General features: G+C 39.3%; 1 protein-coding gene across 1 annotated transcript in view; it reads left to right on the forward strand.

Annotated features, from left to right (window-relative positions):
* Positions 1-20,335, forward strand: part of GNB1 (G protein subunit beta 1) — a gene marked incomplete in the record, with an annotated part of 238,044 nt that overhangs the window by 156,206 nt on the left and 61,503 nt on the right. The window contains 3 exon segments of the mRNA XM_053690362.1: positions 2,441-2,479; positions 3,462-3,568; positions 12,551-12,614. Of these exon segments, the coding sequence (XP_053546337.1) occupies positions 2,441-2,479; positions 3,462-3,568; positions 12,551-12,614 (210 nt within the window).

The following is a 20,335-nucleotide window of genomic DNA, read 5'->3' on the forward strand; positions in this document are numbered from 1 at the left end:
TAGATCTCATGGCGTCTCGACAGAACGCCAAGCTTTCCTCGTTACGGGTCCAAATCCAGGGATCCGGGAGCGGTCCTGATAGATGCCTTGACAGCACCTTGGACCTTCAGGATGGCTTATGTGTTTCCACCTTTCCCGATGCTTCCTCGATTGATTGCCAGAATCAAACAGGAGAGAGCATCAGTGATTCTAATAGCGCCTGCATGGCCACGCTGGACTTGGTATGCAGATCTGGTGGACATGTCATCCTGTCCACCTTGGTCTCTACCTCTGAAACAGGACCTTCTGATACAGGGTCCTTTCAAACATCAAAATCTAACTTCTCTGAAGCTGACTGCTTGGAAATTGAACGCTTGATTTTATCAAAACGTGGTTTTTCTGAGTCAGTTATTGATACCTTAATACAGGCTAGGAAGCCTGTTACCATTAAGATTTACCATAAAATATGGCGTAAATACCTATATTGGTGCGAATCCAAAGGTTACTCTTGGAGTAAGGTTAGGATTCCTAGGATATTGTCTTTTCTACAAGAAGGTTTAGAAAAGGGTTTATCCGCTAGTTCCTTAAAGGGACAGATCTCAGCTCTGTCCATTCTGTTGCACAAACGTCTGTCAGAAGTTCCAGACGTTCAGGCTTTTTGTCAGGCCTTGGCCAGGATTAAGCCTGTGTTTAAAACTGTTGCTCCGCCATGGAGTTTAAACCTTGTTCTTAACGTTTTACAGGGCGTTCCGTTTGAACCCCTTCATTCCATTGATATAAAGTTGTTATCTTGGAAAGTTCTATTTTTAATGGCTATTTCCTCGGCTCGAAGAGTCTCTGAGTTATCAGCCTTACATTGTGATTCTCCTTATTTGATTTTTCACTCTGATAAGGTAGTTCTGCGTACTAAACCTGGGTTCTTACCTAAGGTAGTCACTAACAGGAATATCAATCAAGAGATTGTTGTTCCATCCTTGTGTCCAAATCCTTCTTCAAGGAAGGAACGACTTCTGCACAATCTGGATGTAGTTCGTGCTCTAAAATTTTATTTACAGGCAACTAAAGATTTTCGACAAACGTCTTCCCTGTTTGTCCTTTACTCTGGTCAGAGGAGAGGTCAAAAAGCTTCTGCTACCTCTCTCTCTTTTTGGCTTCGTAGCATAATACGTATAGCTTATGAGACTGCTGGACAGCAGCCTCCTGAAAGAATTACAGCTCATTCCACTAGAGCTGTGGCTTCCACTTGGGCCTTTAAGAATGAGGCCTCTGTTGAACAGATTTGCAAGGCTGCAACTTGGTCTTCGCTTCATACTTTTTCCAAATTTTACAAATTTGACACTTTTGCTTCTTCGGAGGCTATTTTTGGGAGAAAGGTTCTTCAGGCAGTGGTTCCTTCTGTATAAAGAGCCTGCCTGTCCCTCCCGTCATCCGTGTACTTTTGCTTTGGTATTGGTATCCCAGAAGTAATGATGACCCGTGGACTGATCACACTTAACAGGAGAAAACATAATTTATGCTTACCTGATAAATTCCTTTCTCCTGTAGTGTGATCAGTCCACGGCCCGCCCTGTTTTTTACGGCAGGTAAATATTTTTTAAATTATACTCCAGTCACCACTACACCCTTTGGCTTCTCCTTTCTCGTTGGTCCTTGGTCGAATGACTGGAGGTGACGTGGAGGGGAGGAGCTATATGCAGCTCTGCTGGGTGAATCCTCTTGCACTTCCTGTTGGGGAGGAGTAATATCCCAGAAGCAATGATGACCCGTGGACTGATCACACTACAGGAGAAAGGAATTTATCAGGTAAGCATAAATTATGATATATATATATATATATATGTATATGTATATATATGTATATGTATATATATGTATATATATGTGTATGTGTATGTGTATATATATGTGTATGTGTATATATATGTGTATATATATGTGTATATATATGTGTGTGTATATATATGTATATATATATATATATATATATATATATATATATATATATATATATATATGTATATATATATGTATATATATATATATATATATATATATATATGTATGTGTGTGTATATAGAGATAGAGGCTGCACATTTATACCTCTTGCATTTCTGCAACAAAGGAAACCAAGAAAATGAAGCAAATAGAAGAAAATTGGAAAGCTTTTTAAAATCTTATGCTTTTTCTGAATCCTAAAAGAAGAAAAATGAGGTTTCATGTCCCTTTTAAGATAATCATTTGCCTTCCTTTTTGCAGAAGTGAAGGAAGTAATGGACCCTTTATCAAAAAAAGCTAAAAGGATTTCTTTTTTTTTTTTTTAATATGATGAACAATACATATTGCAATGATTTCTATTAAGTTTATACCACTGCTTAGTTTTTAATACAACAATGAAACAGACTGTTTTATATCTCTTTAAGCGTTTAATCTCTCTAATACTTGTTTTTTTTTTCCCCTATAGGATGCTAGGAAAGCCTGCGCAGATGCCACTCTGGCTCAGGTAAAAATGTTAATTGTTTTCATGAAAACTAATTGTTTTATCCTGAAGCTTTTTCAGAATCAATCATGTAATTTTAATTGGTAAATCTGATATCTTAATTTAATTTTTTTTCTAGTAATGATCAATCATACACACACACAAATAAGTTCCAGAAACATTAACTGTTAGCTTTCTCATATTCCATAGGACAGGGCTCGACAAACCCAGGAGCCAAGGAGCCCCACTGGCTCTTAGAAATTTACCCCTGGCTCCTAACTTTTTGGGCTATTTTACATTTATATACAAATACCTGTCTGGCTTCTAATACTATGTCTGGCTCCTAAATATTCTTACTGGCTCCTAAATTTTAAACCGATTTGTCGACCCATAGGAGAAAGTTTAATATTTTAATTTCTTTAGGCATTTAATAAACTTTAAAAGGACAATCCTGCCAAAATTGGATCCCAATGGATGCATTTCAGTTTTGAACAGAAACATTTTAGTAATATACATGCATTAGCAAAATGCTTCTAAAAGCTATAGCATTTGCTCAGAGAGCCTAAGTGTTTGTACCATCTGCTAATGACTCAATTTAATTGCTGACATGATACAAGCCCTGCTGGTGCTTTGAGCAGCTACAATATTTAAAATTGTGGTGCTTGGAGCAGCTACAATATTTAAAATGCTGGTGCACTGAGAATATCTAGCTATGTTTTACATGCACGTGCAGAGAAAAATGTTAGCATTTAAACAGTGAACTCTTACCAGAAACATATTTGCCAATACATGTATAATGTAAATATGTTTCTGTTTAAAGATGTAAGTAATCTATGTGCAATTAATTTTTGACTGGGATGTCCCTTTAACACTGTTTAATGTAATACTTTGTTTTCTAGTTTTAAAGAAAAGTGCTAAAGTAATTTTTATAATGTGACTAAACAGCATAAAACATTCTTCAGCAAATCTGTACCAAATGCAGTAAAAGTGTACGGTTATATTCTAGATCACAGCTAATATTGATCCAGTGGGTCGAATTCAGATGCGCACTAGACGTACACTGAGGGGGCATTTGGCTAAAATCTATGCTATGCACTGGGGGACAGATTCAAGGTATGTATAGTACTTGGAAAATACCTGTTTGTTTTAATGTATGTAACCCGAAGGTTCAGGGGCATATTTTGGCCTAGGCATACAAGGCACATACCTAGGGCAGCAGATTGGAGGGGGGCAGCACATTTTTTGTGGCAATATTTGTAAGTGGCTTTCCGTAATTTTTAGAAGTATTATATAAGTATATAATGGGAGAATTTGCCCAAGGAGCTTACATTCTGGGGGGTATAATAAGACAGCCCATGGAGCTTTATTCAGCTAGCTATTGCCTTTAGTTCGGTTAGCTTTCAGCACTTAGTATTGTGTTTGGGAAAGTATTGTTTCAGGAAATCTGCATTTTTTATATATATATTCAGCAATAGGAATGTGCATTTGGATCCTTCATGAGGATCCAAATGCGTAAGTAATCAATCTGGCTTTGAAAATATCCTCACAAAGGATCTGAATGTACATCCCTAGTATGCAAGTGTTTTGCAAACCCTGGTTAACATTAACATTAGAAATGCCATAGGAAAAAAAGAAATTGCTCCCTGAGCAAATATTATGGCCAAAAACCTGGGGGGGGGCAGCAGAATTTTGAGTGCCTGGGCAGCACAAAACCTAAATACGCCACTGCAAAGGTTTTGTTCTAATGTCACCAATCTGTTGCTGGTTGCATTTTTTTCCCACCTCCCTTTATTATATATATTTTTTACAACTAATACAGGTATACCCCATTCATACAGCGAGTTAGGGACTGGAGCTCCGCTGTAAAGTGAAAACAGCCTTAAAGTGAAACAAGGCAGTTTTAGGTTTCTTTTCACTTGCCAGTGTGTTTGAAAACATGTTTGAACTAACATATATTAGGGGTGCAATAGTACTATGTTTAGTTTAACACTAGCACAGCACAGTATTCAATTAGTATTCAATAAATACTGTACCTGTAAAATAGTGACAATTACTGTAGTACAATTTGCCAGACTATAACATTGAGACACAGATTGCACTGTAATGCTGTAAACAGAGTGAACTAAGCATAACAAAATGGTGCCAGTCACTTTTCTCACAATCTCACAATAATTACAGCACTGTTTCAAAATCCGTGGAGGTTGAACTTAAGCTTCACAAAGTGCTGTATTAGCGAAGCACTGTGAAGTGAGGTATACCTGTATGTTGTTGGTGAATACCCCAATACAAAATTGTCTTTAGACACCTCATGCATTGTATTTATTGTAGACCTTATTGCAAATCAGTACTTAAAGGGACAGTAAAGTCAAAATTAAACTTGTGATTCAGATAGAACTTTCCAATTTACTTCTGTTATCAAATTTGCTTCGTTCTCTTTGTATCTTTCCACAGTGTGCAGCACCAGCTCCCACTCAACATGTGCAAGAATTCAGTTTGGTTATACAATGTTGCAAAACACTGCTGCCATATAGTACTAGAGAGATGTGCACACTCATGAGCTTTTATGAGCCTACCTTATTTTACTCTTCAATATAGAATACCAAAAGACCAAAGCAAATTTTATAACAGAACTAAATTGGAAAGTTGTTTATAAATGGTATGGTCTAACTGAATCAAAAGTTTAATTTTGACTTTACTGTCCCTTTAAAGTGATAGAATATGTTGAATAGGTTTATTGTGCCTTTTAAAATTGCAATTTGATTCAGTTGTATGGTTTGGTGCCTTGTAAAATTTACCTCCAAAAGGTCAATATTGTAGTGGTCCCTCAGATCCGCACCACTTTTTTTTTTGTCTTGAAACTCTTAAAGGAAAAAAAAGCAAATGTATATTTCAATGCTTTTGTTAATAAAAGGGTCATAAACACATTTAAAGCTACATGATAATGTAACTTCATATCTGAAAATTAATTTGGCAATAAATAATGAATCTTTATTTTGTCAAATATTAGTGTGTGTTTGTAGTCGCACAATATTAATAATTACTAAGCTTCCTAGCATGCCTACTGCTATTGCAAAGAATGCGTTTCATTAAGATTGATGTAATACTGATAAGCCATTTTACATGAGAAAATGGGGGTGGGGAACACTAGTTTACCTAAGCCTGCCTGGAAGAAAGTGGAACAAGCATTATTTCTCCAACATTGGTGTGTCCGGTCCACGGCGTCATCCTTACTTGTGGGAATATCTCTTCCCCAACAGGAAATGGCAAAGAGTCCCAGCAAAGCTGGCCATATAGTCCCTCCTAGGCTCCGCCCACCCCAGTCATTCTCTTTGCCGTTGCACAGGCAACATCTCCACGGAGATGGTTAAGAGTTTTTTGGTGTTTAAATGTAGTTTTTTATTCTTCTATCAAGTGTTTGTTATTTTAAAATAGTGCTGGTATGTACTATTTACTCTGAAACAGAAAAGGATGAAGATTTCTGTTTGTGAGAGGAAGATGATTTTAGCAGACAGTAACTAAAATCGATTGCTGTTTCCACATAGGACTGTTGAGATGAAGTAACTTCAGTTGGGGGAAACAGTTAGCAGACTTTTCTGCTTAAGGTATGACTAGCCATATTTCTAACAAGACCATGTAATGCTGGAAGGCTGTCATTTCCCCTCATGGGGACCGGTAAGCCATTTTCTTAGTCAAGCAAACAGAATAAAGGGCTTAATATGGGCTATAAAACTGGTAGACACTTTATGGGCTAAATCGATTGCTTTATTTGGGCATTTTATTCATGTTTATGCTGATAATTCACATTTATAAACTTGGGGAACGTTTTTTAACGGCAGGCACTATGTTAGACACCTTTTCCAGTCAGGGAGGGCCTTCCCAGTTGTAGGCTGAGCCTCATTTTCGCGCCATTACTGCGCAGTTGTTTTTGAGAGCAAGACATGCAGATGCATGTGTGAGGATCTGAAAGTAGCTGGAAAAGTTTCTAGAAGGCGTCACTTGGTATCGTATTCCCCTCTGGGCTTGGTTAGGTCACAGCAAAGGCTATAGCTGGGACTGTATAGGGGTTAAATTTGTAAATGGCTCCGGTTCCGTTATTTTACGGGTTAAAGCTCTGAAAATTGGTGTGCAATACTCTTAATGCTTTAAGACACTGGTGAAATTTTGGTAATTTTTGAACAATTCCTTCATACTTTTTCACATATTCAGTAATAGTGTTTTCTGTTTAAAATTTAAAGAGACAGTAACGGTTTTGTTTTAAAACGGTTTTTGTGCTTTGACAAGTTTAAGCCTGTTTAACATGTCTGTGCCTTCGGATAAGCTATGTTCTATATGTATGAAAGCCAATGTGTCTCCCCATTTAAATTTGTGTGATAATTGTGCCATAGCGTCCAAACAAAGTAAGGACAGTACTGCCACAAATAATGAAATTGCCCAAGATGATTCCTCAGATGAGGGGAGTAAACATGATACTACATCATCTCCTACTGTGTCTACACCAGTTTTGCCCACACAGGAGGCCCCTAGTACATCTAGCGCGCCAATGCTTATTACCATGCAACAATTGACTGCTGTAATGGATAACTCCATAGCAAATATTTTATCCAAAATGCCTACATATCAGAGAAAGCGCGATTGCTCTGTCTTAAACACTGAAGAGCAGGAGGGCGCTGATGATAATTGTTCTGTCATACCCTCACACCAATCTGAAGTGGCCATGAGGGAGGTTTTGTCAGATGGGGAAATTTCAGATTCAGGGAAAATTTCTCAACAAGCTGAACCTGATGTTGTGACATTTAAATTTAAATTAGAACATCTCCGCGCACTGCTTAAGGAGGTGTTATCTACTCTGGATGATTGTGACAACTTGGTCATTCCAGAGAAATTATGCAAGATGGACAAGTTCCTAGAGGTTCCGGTGCACCCCGACGCTTTTCCTATACCCAAGCGGGTGGCGAACATAGTGAATAAGGAGTGGGAAAAGCCCGGCATACCTTTTGTTCCCCCCCTATATTTAAGAAATTATTTCCTATGGTCGACCCCAGAAAGGACTTATGGCAGACAGTCCCTAAGGTCGAGGGGGCAGTTTCTACTCTAAACAAGCACACTACTATTCCTATCGAGGATAGTTGTGCTTTCAAAGATCCTATGGATAAAAAATTGGAAGGTTTGCTTAAAAAGATTTTTGTACAGCAAGGTTACCTTCTACAACCCATTTCGTGCATTGTTCCTGTCACTACAGCAGCGTGGTTCTGGTTTGAGGAACTAGAAAAGTCGCTCAGTAGAGAGACTCCATATGAGGAGGTTATGGACAGAGTTCACGCACTTAAGTTGGCTAACTTTTATTTTAGATGCCGCTTTGCAATTAGCTAGATTATCGGCGAAAAATTCAGGGTTTGCAATCGTGGCACGCAGAGCGCTTTGGCTAAAGTCTTGGTCAGCGGATGTGTCATCCAAGACAAAATTGCTTAACATCCCTTTCAAAGGTAAAACTCTATTTGGACCAGAATTGAAAGAGATTATCTCAGACATCACTGGGGGAAAGGGCCACGCCCTTCCACAAGATAGACCTTTCAAGGCCAAGAATAAGTCTAATTTTCGTTCCTTTCGCAATTTCAGGAACGGACCGGCCTCTAATTCTGCATCCTCTAAGCAAGAGGGTAATGCCTCACAACCCAAACCAGCCTGGAAACCGATGCAAGGCTGGAACAAGGGTAAGCAGGCCAAGAAGCCTGCTGCTGCTAACAAAACAGCATGAAGGAGTAGCCCCCGATCCGGGACCGGATCTAGTAGGGGGCAGACTCTCTCTCTTTGCTCAGGCTTGGGCAAGAGATGTTCAGGATCCCTGGGCACTAGAAATAGTTTCTCAGGGTTATCTTCTGGAATTCAGGGAACTACCCCCAAGGGGAAGGTTCCACATGTCTCACTTATCCTTAAACCAAATAAAGAGACAGGCATTCTTACATTGTGTAGAAGACCTGTTAAAGATGGGAGTGATACACCCAGTTCCAATAAAGGAACAAGGAATGGGATTTTATTCAAATCTGTTCGTAGTTCCCAAAAAAGAGGGAACTTTCAGACCAATTTTGGATTTGAAGATCTTAAACAAATTTCTCAGGGTACCATCGTTCAAGATGGAAACCATTCGAACGATTCTACCCACTATCCAGGAAGGTCAATTTATGACTACCGTGGATCTAAAGGATGCGTACCTACATATTCCTATCCACAAAGAACATCATCAGTTCCTAAGGTTCGCCTTTCTGGACAAACATTACCAGTTTGTGGCCCTCCCATTCGGGTACTAGGGTCCCTTCTAGCGGTTCTAAGACCGAGGGGCATTGCAGTAGTACCTTACTTGGACAGCATTCTAATACAAGTGTCGTCCCTGTCAAAAGCAAAGGCTCATACAGACATCGTTCTTGCCTTTCTCAGATCACACGGATGGAAGGTGAACATAGCAAAAAGTTCTCTGTCTCCGTCAACAAGAGTTCCGTTCTTGGGAACAATATTAGATTCCTTAGAAATGAGGATTTGTCTGACAGAGGTCAGAAAGTCAAAACTTCTAAGCACTTGTCAAGTTCTTCATTCTGTTCCACGTCCTTCCGTAGCGCAGTGCATGGAAGTAGTAGGGTTGATGGTTGCAGCAATGGACATAGTTCCTTTTGCACGAATTCATCTAAGACCATTACAACTGTGCATGCTCAAACAGTGGAATGGGGACTATACAGACTTGTCTCCAATGATTCAAGTAGATCAGAAGACCAGAGATTCACTCCGTTGGTGGCTGACCCTGGACCATCTATCCCAGGGAATGAGCTTCCGCAGACCAGAGTGGGTCATTGTCACGACCGACGCCAGTCTAGTGGGCTGGGGCGCGGTCTGGGAATCCCTGAAAGCTCAGGGACTATGGTCTCGGGAAGAGTCTCTTCTCCCGATAAACATTCTGGAACTAAGAGCGATCTTAAATGCTCTCAGGGCTTGGCCTCAGCTAGCAAAGGCCAGATTCATAAGATTCCAATCAGACAACATGACGACCGTTGCGTATATCAATCATCAGGGGGGAACAATTAGTTCCCTGGCGATGAAAGAAGTGACCAAAATAATTCAATGGGCGGAGGATCACTCCTGCCACCTATCTGCGATCCACATCCCAGGAGTGGAAAACTGGGAAGCGGATTATCTGAGTCGTCAGACATTCCATCCGGGGGAGTGGGAACTCCACCCGGAGATCTTTGCCCAACTAACTCAATTATGGGGCATTCCGGACATGGATCTGATGGCGTCTCGTCAGAACTTCAAGGTTCCTTGCTACGGGTCCAGATCCAGGGATCCCAAGGCGACTCTAGTAGATGCACTAGTAGCACCTTGGACCTTCAACCTAGCTTATGTATTTCCACCGTTTCCTCTCATTCCCAGGCTGGTAGCCTGGATCAAACAGGAGAGGGCCTCGGTGATCTTGATAGCTCCTGCGTGGCCACGCAGGACTTGGTATGCAGACCTGGTGAATATGTCATCGGTTCCACCATGGAAGCTACTTTTGAGACAGGACCTTCTTGTTCAGGGTCCATTCGAACATCCAAATCTGGTCTCCCTCCAGCTGACGGCTTGGAGATTGAACGCTTGATTCTATTAAAGCGTGGGTTTTCAGATTCTGTGATAGATACTCTGGTTCAGGACAGAAAACCGGTAACTAGAAAGATTTACCATAAAATATGGAAAAGATATATCTGTTGGTGTGAATCCAAAGGATTCCCATGGAATAAGATAAAAATTCCTAAGATTCTCTCCTTTCTACAAGAAGGTTTGGAGAAAGGATTATCTGCAAGTTCTCTAAAGGGACAGATCTCTGCTTTATCTGTCTTACTACACAAAAGACTGGCAGCTGTGCCAGATATTCAAGCATTTGTTCAGGCTCTGGTTAGGATCAAGCCTGTTTACAGACCTTTGACTCCTCCCTGGAGTCTAAATCTAGTTCTTTCAGTTCTTCAAGGGGTTCCGTTTGAACCTCTACATTCCATAGATATTAAGTTACTATCTTGGAAAGTTTTGTTTTTGGTTGCAATTTCTTCTGCTAGAAGAGTTTCAGAGTTATCTGCTCTGCAGTGTTCTCCGCCCTATCTGGTGTTCCATGCAGATAAGGTGGTTTTGCGTACTAAGCCTGGTTTTCTTCCAAAGGTTGTTTCTAACAAGAATGTTAACCAGGAGATAGTTGTACCTTCTTTATGTCCGAATCCAGTTTCAAAGAAGGAACGTTTGTTACACAATTTGGACGTAGTCCGTGTTCTAAAATTCTATTTAGAGGCTACAAAAGATTTCAGACAAACATCTTCTTTGTTTGTTATCTATTCTGGTAAAAGGAGAGGTCAAAAAGCGACTTCTACCTCTCTTTCCTTTTGGCTTAAAAGCATCATCCGATTGGCTTATGAGACTGCCGGACGGCAGCCTCCTGAAAGAATCACAGCTCACTCCACTAGGGCTGTGGCTTCCACATGGGCCTTCAAGAACGAGGCTTCTGTTGACCAGATATGTAAGGCAGCGACTTGGTCTTCACTGCACACTTTTGCCAAATTTTACAAATTTGATACTTTTGCTTCTTCGGAGGCTATTTTTGGGAGAAAGGTTTTGCATGCCGTGGTGCCTTCCGTTTAGGTAACCTGATTTGCTCCCTCCCTTCATCCGTGTCCTAAAGCTTTAGTATTGGTTCCCACAAGTAAGGATGACGCCGTGGACCGGACACACCAATGTTGGAGAAAACAGAATTTATGCTTACCTGATAAATTACTTTCTCCAACGGTGTGTCCGGTCCACGGCCCGCCCTGGTTTTTTAATCAGGTCTGATGAATTATTTTCTCTAACTACAGTCACCACGGTACCATATGGTTTCTCCTATATTTTTCCTCCTGTCCGTCGGTCGAATGACTGGGGTGGGCGGAGCCTAGGAGGGACTATATGGCCAGCTTTGCTGGGACTCTTTGCCATTTCCTGTTGGGGAAGAGATATTCCCACAAGTAAGGATGACGCCGTGGACCGGACACACCGTTGGAGAAAGTAATTTATCAGGTAAGCATAAATTCTGTTTTTCAAATGTATTTTACAGTAAAAGAGGCCGCAAAATATTTAAAATACATTGTAATAATTTCAGTAATGAAACCTTTTGAGACCACTAAACAATGGAAAAGCATAATCCGTAAGTGGTTAAAAGACAATGCAAAAGCAATTTTTAAAATTCGTTCTATTTACCCTCCCACTGCATCATGTGACAGCCATTAGCCAAACACAATTCATATACTTATATTCTCTAAATTTTTGCACATGTTCAGTGCCTCCAACTGTTTGAAATAAAGACTGCATATTTAGGTAAAGGAAATTAATTAGAAAGTTGTTTAAAATTGTGAGCTCGTTCTGAATCACAAAAGCTTAAAGGGACACTGAACCCAAATTTTCTTTTGTGATTCAGATCATGTAATTTTAAGCAACTTTCTAATTTACTCCTATTACTTTTTATTCGTTCTCTTGATATCTTTATTTGAAAAGCAAAAAATTTAAGTTTAAATGCCTGCCATTTTTGGTGAACAACCTGGGTTGTTGCTGATTGGTGGATAAATTCACCCACCAATAAACAAGTGCTGTCAATGGTTCTGAACCAAAAATTGGCTGGCTCCTTAGCTTAGATGCCTTTTTCAAATAAAAATAGCAAGCGAATGAAGAAAAATTGATATTAGTACATTAGAAAGTTGATTAAAATTTCATGCTCTATCTGAAACACGAAAGAAAAAAATTGGGTTCAGTGTCCCTTTAAGTTATGTTTCTTTAAATGTTTTTTGTTTTGTTGAATTTTTTAATTTGATGTCTAACATGTAATTAATAGATTTATTTTTATGTCAACTTGAATGTGCTGCATATACTTTACTAAAAAAAGATAGTGGATCTTTTAGGACATCAGTTCACCAGTACCTTCCTTACTGTTAAAAATACAAAAATATTCTGGTGGGTTGACTTTAACATAGTTTGCCAAATACTATGAAGCAGGAATGTGTGTAATAACATTCCCCATGCCAGGTTTTTCTCAATTTCTTGACTTCATTTTTCTTTCAGGCTGCTAGTTAGTGCCTCCCAGGATGGCAAACTTATCATTTGGGACAGCTACACCACAAACAAGGTAAGAGAACAATACTGCTTTTATGGTGCATAAAATTTAGCAAAAGTTTCATTGCTTCCTATATTTTGTATAGTTTTTATATATATTTTTTCCCCCCAAGGTGAGGTTTTCACCTCCCATCCAATCGGCACACTAACCACACAGCAGCTATGCAACAGCTTTTTTTTTGTCATGTGGCTAGCGAGCAAATTGTATGGGAGGTGAAAATGTCTCCTACAGGGGGAAAATATGGAAAAATCAAATGGAGTTATGGAATCAAAACATTGGAGGGAATTAAAGGTATTTAAGGGACATAAATCCTTTTATATACATTACATATTGTTAATTAAGCTCTGCAAACTGCATTCATTTAAAGCTTGCATATTGGCCTCTTTCATGTACCTAATTTCACTAAAACAGAGCAGGCCAATGATGCAACCCTTCCAAAGCCTCTTGTGTGTCTCTCCTTTGTAGTGGCCAATTAGGGTCAGATTGAGCTCCTTCACTGATCTAAGCAGTCACTGTGTAGTATGTAGCTGGATGAGGGAAAACTGCAGTATACTTAAGAATGCATTTTTCACTTCAGCCGCTCCCTAGACTTTTTTTTTTTTTAACCGGTGGACTGCAGGAATATTGGGTTTCTACTAGATGGCAGCAAATGCTACTATGCCACATACTTTTAAAAAGTATATGAAATACTGCAGTACTTTTCTCTCATCTGTTAAATGTTCGTCTGATGTACCTATCTTTATTCTATTTTCCATTTCTAATTTTATTAAAAATATTAAATATACCATGGGTTTCGAACGCCAAGCATTTACCTCATCAGGTTGATGCAAACATCTGCCAACCATGAGAGTTAGCTTTCTGATGCAGTTAAGAAAATTATATTTAAATTTGTCAGAACAAATAATTCAGATTGTTTGATGCCACCATTTCTCATTTTGCTCAAGAAAGTGCATACCATTGATAATTGAAGGACATTCAAGGATATAATGAAAAAGAGAATAGAACAGAATTTCATTATCTGAAACCGTGTTTACTAAGGCTACTGACATATTAACTGCTGTTGAAATTAAAGTTTCTAATATATAACACGGGCAGAGTATAGTTTTCTTTCTTTCAGATTTAGGTCAAGTGATACTTACTGATGCAAAGAATTACTTTCTGAAACTGAGATGGACTACATAGGAATCTGTTCTCTTCAAGCTGCCTTGAAAGTAAGGAAAAAGTTTGGTATTGCAACTTTTTCATTAAACTCTGCAAGGACAGTCTGCAAAGATACTTAGGAAAGATAGCCATGTTCCACATTTCCAAGGAGTGGTTTAGGAGTCAAGCAGTTGCCAAGGAAGTAAACTATTGTTTCTTTGGGTCGAGAATTATGTAGTCCATTTTACAGCAGTTCATTTTCCTGCAACTTAGTTTTTTGTGCGCTTTATCTTGTCACCATGATCCCTAGAGTAACTCGTATTTATATAGCGCCTTTCTCCCAGTGGGACTCAAAGCAGCTTTTTTTAGCGCTCGCACTCGGAAGTAACCAAATCGGCAGCTGAATAGTTGTTACCCAATTTAATGGTACTCATTTTATCGACCTCGGAAGGATGAAGGGCTGAGTCGGCCCTGCCGGGATTTGAACCTGTGACCTTTGGATCTTTGAACAGGCTTTTGTAGTCAAGGAATTTTACCAACTGAGCTACCTCACCAGCTTTTGGGTCAGTTCATGATGACGATAGCTCTAAAGTATAGCAGTGGTTTCCAAACTCTTTCCTGCCACTGCCCACTTGGTTCTATAAAATTATCAGTGCCCCCTGAAAACACCTTTAAAAAAAAAAAAAATTAATAATAATAAAAAAAAAATCTTGCATTTCTTTCTTATGGTAGTTAGAGTTCATGATCCTTACTTTTGGGAATTACGTTACCTGGCCACAAGGAAGAGGCAAAGACACCCTATACCAGAGTTTGAAATATCCCTCCTACTTCCCTTTCACTTCCTGTATTTTTTTGCCTTTAGTCAGAAGTGGGCAGAGTTAGAGATGCTTCAATTCAGTGTGAAGATTTGTATTTCCTTTAGTGAACAGTTCCTAGAAGAGGAGTAAATGTTTCTTCCTTGTACATTATTCATCTCCTTGTTGGGGTTGAGTACAAGCTCCCTTGGTTGTCGCTAGGTAGTACCTTAGCCTCATCCTTTTTGGCCTTCATATATACCTCATATCTGTCCTGTTTTCTGTTTGTTACAGACTTGGATAGCAGATCCAGATTGATTAGGAGTGGATCTAATGTGGGGGTAAGTACCTATCCCTGGGCTCCACTTAATTTTCTTATATGCACTTAGTAAATGCTAGGTGTTTTTGGTATCCTGCACACAGCAGGCTTATGGTCTCAGACACGCTTTATTCCTCACAGCAAGAGAGCTATAGCAGGTTTTTTCCTGCTAATTTGTCAGGGGGACCCATCTATCACTACTCCAGTGGGGCATGGTTGGTGTGTGGGTATACGGTCGGCTGGACCATCTCTTGCTCTGTAACGGAGGTCCAGCTACCACAAATCAGTGTTGCTTACTGTTATTTCTCCCGCAGCGCTGACTTTCACAATTTATTTAGGAGCTACGTAGGGGAGAAGATTGCAGGACACTTGCTTAGTCATTGGGGCTGGTAATTTTTACTTTTACTACTCAGTGCTTTGCAAACTTAAGTGCAGCGCTGAAGTAGTTTGGTGCCTCTTGTTCTTGCGTGGCGACGGTGAGAATTTCAGTTGCGCAATCTATCAGCCGCAGTCTCTAACCTACTGCCGCATCTGAGTGTCAGTGGCAGTGGACCTCGCTCATTCCACGCGTTCTGTAGTCGATACAGAAGGGGATAAGACAACTATACCAGAGCAGTGGGGTGCTTGTTATAGATATTAACATTTTATTTTATGCCAGGCACTTCCTAATTATTGTTTATAGAATAAGTCTTGATATTGTAATACAAGGTTGTTAAAGTTGATAGTCACTATGCTAGTCTTATATACTACAGCAGCGACGTTTCGGTATTACTACCTTAATCATGCACAATTATTCACTAACGGCAAATACGCTCCATATTTAGGGATTTATGTGATTTATTTACAAAGGGCTAGATTTTTGTGAAGTTCACATAAGTGAGCTTGCTGCCACTTTTTTAAAAAGCAGAAACTGCTTCTTTTTTCTCTCCTCCACTCTGCTCTCACTTGCTCGTTTTGGGGTGATTTACATGCCCTGCTCCAAGAAACCCCTTGGGCAATTTTAAAATTTGCCATGCAATGAAACATTGCAAGTGGCAACTGCAAGTAGATAGGTTCACTTCTTGCAAACCTGTTCGCAGGCATGGTAAATGTAGCCCTTAGTAACATAGGTTTTAGCAACATTTAATCGCAAAAAGACAGGCAATTCCTTCACTCTTCTCAAACCTTTAGGAAATGGGAAATCCAGCAAGTCTTTTCCTTTTTTTTGTCTTTTTTATAATAGTTTTCGATCTCTATTCTAACATTAGGTGTAAAAATAAGGAAGACCATTTCTCATCCCATTTCCTTTCTCTGGTTTTATTTTACTTGGGAGCCTAACATCATCATGTTTAGAAAACTGGAGTTGATTTCTTTGCTTGGAGCACAGTTGTACAACTTTACCAATAAACTTTATGGAAAATGTATTTTACTTTACTATTATAGGATAGCACACTGCACATTTTCTGGTGAAATAGAAAACCATTATCAGAAGACTATGCATAGCTACTCAACAGGCCTTTTGCTTTTTTTTCCCCCTGTTACTACACTAATTCCGAACTGTGAAGTCAATGTTAACAAAACGTGCTGCTGTACAGCACTGTTAAAACTAGTGATGCACCGAAATGGAAATTCTGGACCGAATCCGAAAATCCGGGATGCACTTGGCCGAAAACCGAAACTGATACAGAAAATGTAATTTTTCAAATTATTTTTTTTTTAGGTTTTTTTTTGCATAATTAGAGCCAATAAAAAAATCCCATACTTTTATTGAAAGTAACACACTAAAATTGTGCAAAAATATCTTAAAACAATAATATGCTACACAATAATTTTACCAAGGAAAAAAAAAAACAGGCAAACAATGCCATTTTCGGCCAAAATGTTTCTGCGACCAAAATTTTGGTGCATCCCTACTTAAAACAATTATGAATATCAATATACTGTATTATTCTTCATTTAGTTCTATGTAACAGAATCATATTTAACAGGTTTTTTTTTTTTTAACTAATTATCCAAATAAAGTATAGTCCTAGAAAACTCATTATATGCAGAACAGTAAGTCAAGTAATAAACTTAAACAGCAGCTCTAGGCTAGCATCAAATTTGAAACATGCTACACAATAATTTTACCGAAAATAACAGGCTAAAAAACCCGAAAACCGAAATAGCCAAAAATGCAATTTTCGGCCGAAACTTTCTGCGGACGAAATTTCAGTGCATCCCTAGTTAAAACAGAATGCAAGTCTTTCGTACAAGTGGCTGCAATATGTCTTAGTCAGAAAAGTGTAATTTGAGGGTAAACCTATATTTAAAAAAAATGTTCATTTTACGATAAGGCAAAGAGCGGTAAAATGTCAAATACAAAGCAAGTATAAAGTGGTTTTCTCCAACATTGGTGTGTCCGGTCCACGGCGTCATCCTTACTTGTGGGAATATCTCTTCCCCAACAGGAAATGGCAAAGAGTCCCAGCAAAAGCTGGCCATATAGTCCCTCCTAGGCTCCGCCCACCCCAGTCATTCTCTTTGCCGTTGCACAGGCAACATCTCCACGGAGATGGTTAAGAGTATGTGGTGTTATCTGTCTTACTACACAAACGACTGACAGCTGTGCCAGATGTTCAAACATTTGTTCAGGCTCTGGTTAGGATCAAGCCTGTTTACAGGCCTTTGACTCCTCCCTGGAGTTTAAATCTAGTTCTTTCAGTTCTTCAAGGGGTTCCGTTTGAACCTTTACATTCCATAGATATTAAGTTGTTATCTTGGTAAGTTTTGTTTTTGGTTGCTATTTCTTCTGCTAGAAGAGTTTCTGAGTTATCTGCTTTGCAGTGTTCTCCGCCCTATCTGGTGTTCCATTCAGATAAGGTTGTTTTGCGTAGTAAGCCTGGTTTTCTTCCAAAGGTTGTTTCCAACAAAAATATTAACCAGGAGATAGTTGTACCTTCTTTGTGTTCGAATCCAGTTTCAAAGAAGGAACGTTTGTTACACAATTTAGACTTAGTCCGTGCTCTAAAATTCTATTTAGAAGCTACAAAAGAGTTCAGACAAACATCTTCTCTGTTTGTCGTCTATTCTGGTAAAAGGAGAGGTCAAAAAGCGACTTCTACCTCTCTCTCCTTTTGGCTTAAAAGCATCATCCGATTGGCTTACGAGACTGCCGGACGGCAGCCTCCTGAAAGAATCACAGCTCACTCTACTAGGACTGTGGCTTCCACATGGGCCTTCAAGAACGAGGCTTCTGTTGATCAGATATGTAAGGCAGCGACTTGGTCTTCACTGCACACTTTTGCAAAATTTTACAAATTTGATACTTTCACTTCTTCGGAGGCTATTTTTGGGAGAAAGGTTTTGCAAGCCGTGGTGCCTTCTGTTTAGTTAACCTGATTTGCTCCCTCCCTTCATCCGTGTCCTAAAGCTTTGGTATTGGTTCCCACAAGTAAGGATGACGCCGTGGACCGGACACACCAATGTTGGAGAAAACAGAATTTATGCTTACCTGATAAATTACTTTCTCCAACGGTGTGTCCGGTCCACGGCCCGCCCTGGTTTTTTAATCAGGTTTGATGAATTATTTTCTCTAACTACAGTCACCACGGCACCCTATAGTTTCTCCTGTTTTTACCTCCTGTCCATCGGTCGAATGACTGGGGTGGGCGGAGCCTAGGAGGGACTATATGGCCAGCTTTTGCTGGGACTCTTTGCCATTTCCTGTTGGGGAAGAGATATTCCCACAAGTAAGGATGACGCCGTGGACCGGACACACCGTTGGAGAAAGTAATTTATCAGGTAAGCATAAATTCTGTTTTACTTTAGACATTTAGACTAAAGCGCTACTTATGATCATTGATTGAGGGGACCCACTTACATCCTCTTTCACCTGCAAGTGCCCCCTTCCATCTCATGTTTGCCAGTGCCAGTAATCCTACTCCCCCCAGGGGGCAGTACCACCCACTTTGAGAACCGCTGATCAAAAGGATGCTTACCTACATGTTTCTATTAATTCAGTACAATTTTTTTTTCTGCTTTTGTGGGTTTTTTTTTTTCATAACCATTTTATGGCTTTTCCCTTGTTGCCCACTGCACTGTACTAGAGGAGCCATGAGAACTACCTTGGTACAATGCAAGTTATAGGGTATATGTGGGTGTTTAGATGGCAGATCTATCATTCCAAAAGCTCTTTGGTGGAAAGAGAATGGGTTTCAGTTGAGTTTATTACCATTACGTAGACTTGTTTTATCTTTCACACAATCATCTTCCCTGGTGAGTTAAACAAGGGATTGTTAGTCGTAGATGCCAGTCTTTCCATTCAGGGAGGATGAGCTGATTAGTTGTGCTTCCTTCCCATAGTTTATGCCTCTAAAAACTGGTGGCCAGGTCTGTTTTAGCATGTTCTGGTTGGATAGCAGTTTGGATGGTGTGTGTATATAGTTTATCAGGTGTACAATGGTTCCTTGAAAGTTCAGGTTTCTGAAAAAGCGGATTAGTGAGAGATGCAGCACAGTTAGCCTTGAGAAATCGTCAGGGTGCATTTCAATAGCTAAATTACATGAAAAGTGGGCAAAATAAATGGAAATAAATTGCACCATCCTGGCTTCTGTCTGGACAAGAAGAACTTTTGTTTTCGCTATAACTTATGAACTGGATACTTGTTTTTGTTCTTTACATTATTAAAATTTAGAAGTTCTTGCACTGTCTACTTTTAAGTCTTGATTTTGTACCATAATGGTTTTGAGATTATTTAGTTGCTGTCTTATTGCATGACTTGGGCGGGGCGTTGGAAAGGGTGCTAAGACTGCATGTGTGAAAAGCTTAAAGGGACATTAAATACTTTGAGATGGTAATATAAAATGATTGTATATATAAAAAAACCTGCAATATACAGGTGGCCCTCGTTTTACAACGGTTCAATTTACACCGTTTCAGAATAACAACCTTTTTTTCCAGTCATGTGACTGCTATTGAAAAGCATTGAGAAGCAGTGCATTTATTAAAATAGCCAGTAGGTGGAGCTGTCCACTTGTGTTGCAGCAAAGCCAAGCAAGCTGAAATTAATCAGTTTAACCAGACCTGAGCTATCCAGCAGATTTCAAAGGAACAAGATCTTCCTGTCTATAAATCAGTCCTGATTCAAATGCATAGAAAGAACTGTTTGCAGAAAAATGCAAAAAGTGAAGTCTCTGTTGTGTGATTATTTTATTAGGTTTATAATGCTGGTTAGTGTTTTTCTTCATTTAACTTAGTTTAATTATATATTCTGTGTGGTGTGATTTTATTAGGTTTATAATGATGTTTAGCATTTAAAGTCTTCATTTCAAAGCTTTAAAAATAATGTATTAGGTGTTACTTATGACAATTTTGAGAGGGGCCTGGAACCTAACTCCCTCACTTCCCATTGACTTACATTATAAACTGGGTTTCAATTTACAACGGTTTCGATTTACAACCATTCCTTCTGGAACCTAACCCCGGCGTAAACTGAGGGCTACCTGTATTTATTTTGTCCC

The sequence above is a fragment of the Bombina bombina genome, chromosome 8 (assembly GCF_027579735.1).
Source record: "Bombina bombina isolate aBomBom1 chromosome 8, aBomBom1.pri, whole genome shotgun sequence".
In the NCBI taxonomy this organism is placed as follows: Eukaryota; Metazoa; Chordata; class Amphibia; order Anura; family Bombinatoridae; genus Bombina; species Bombina bombina.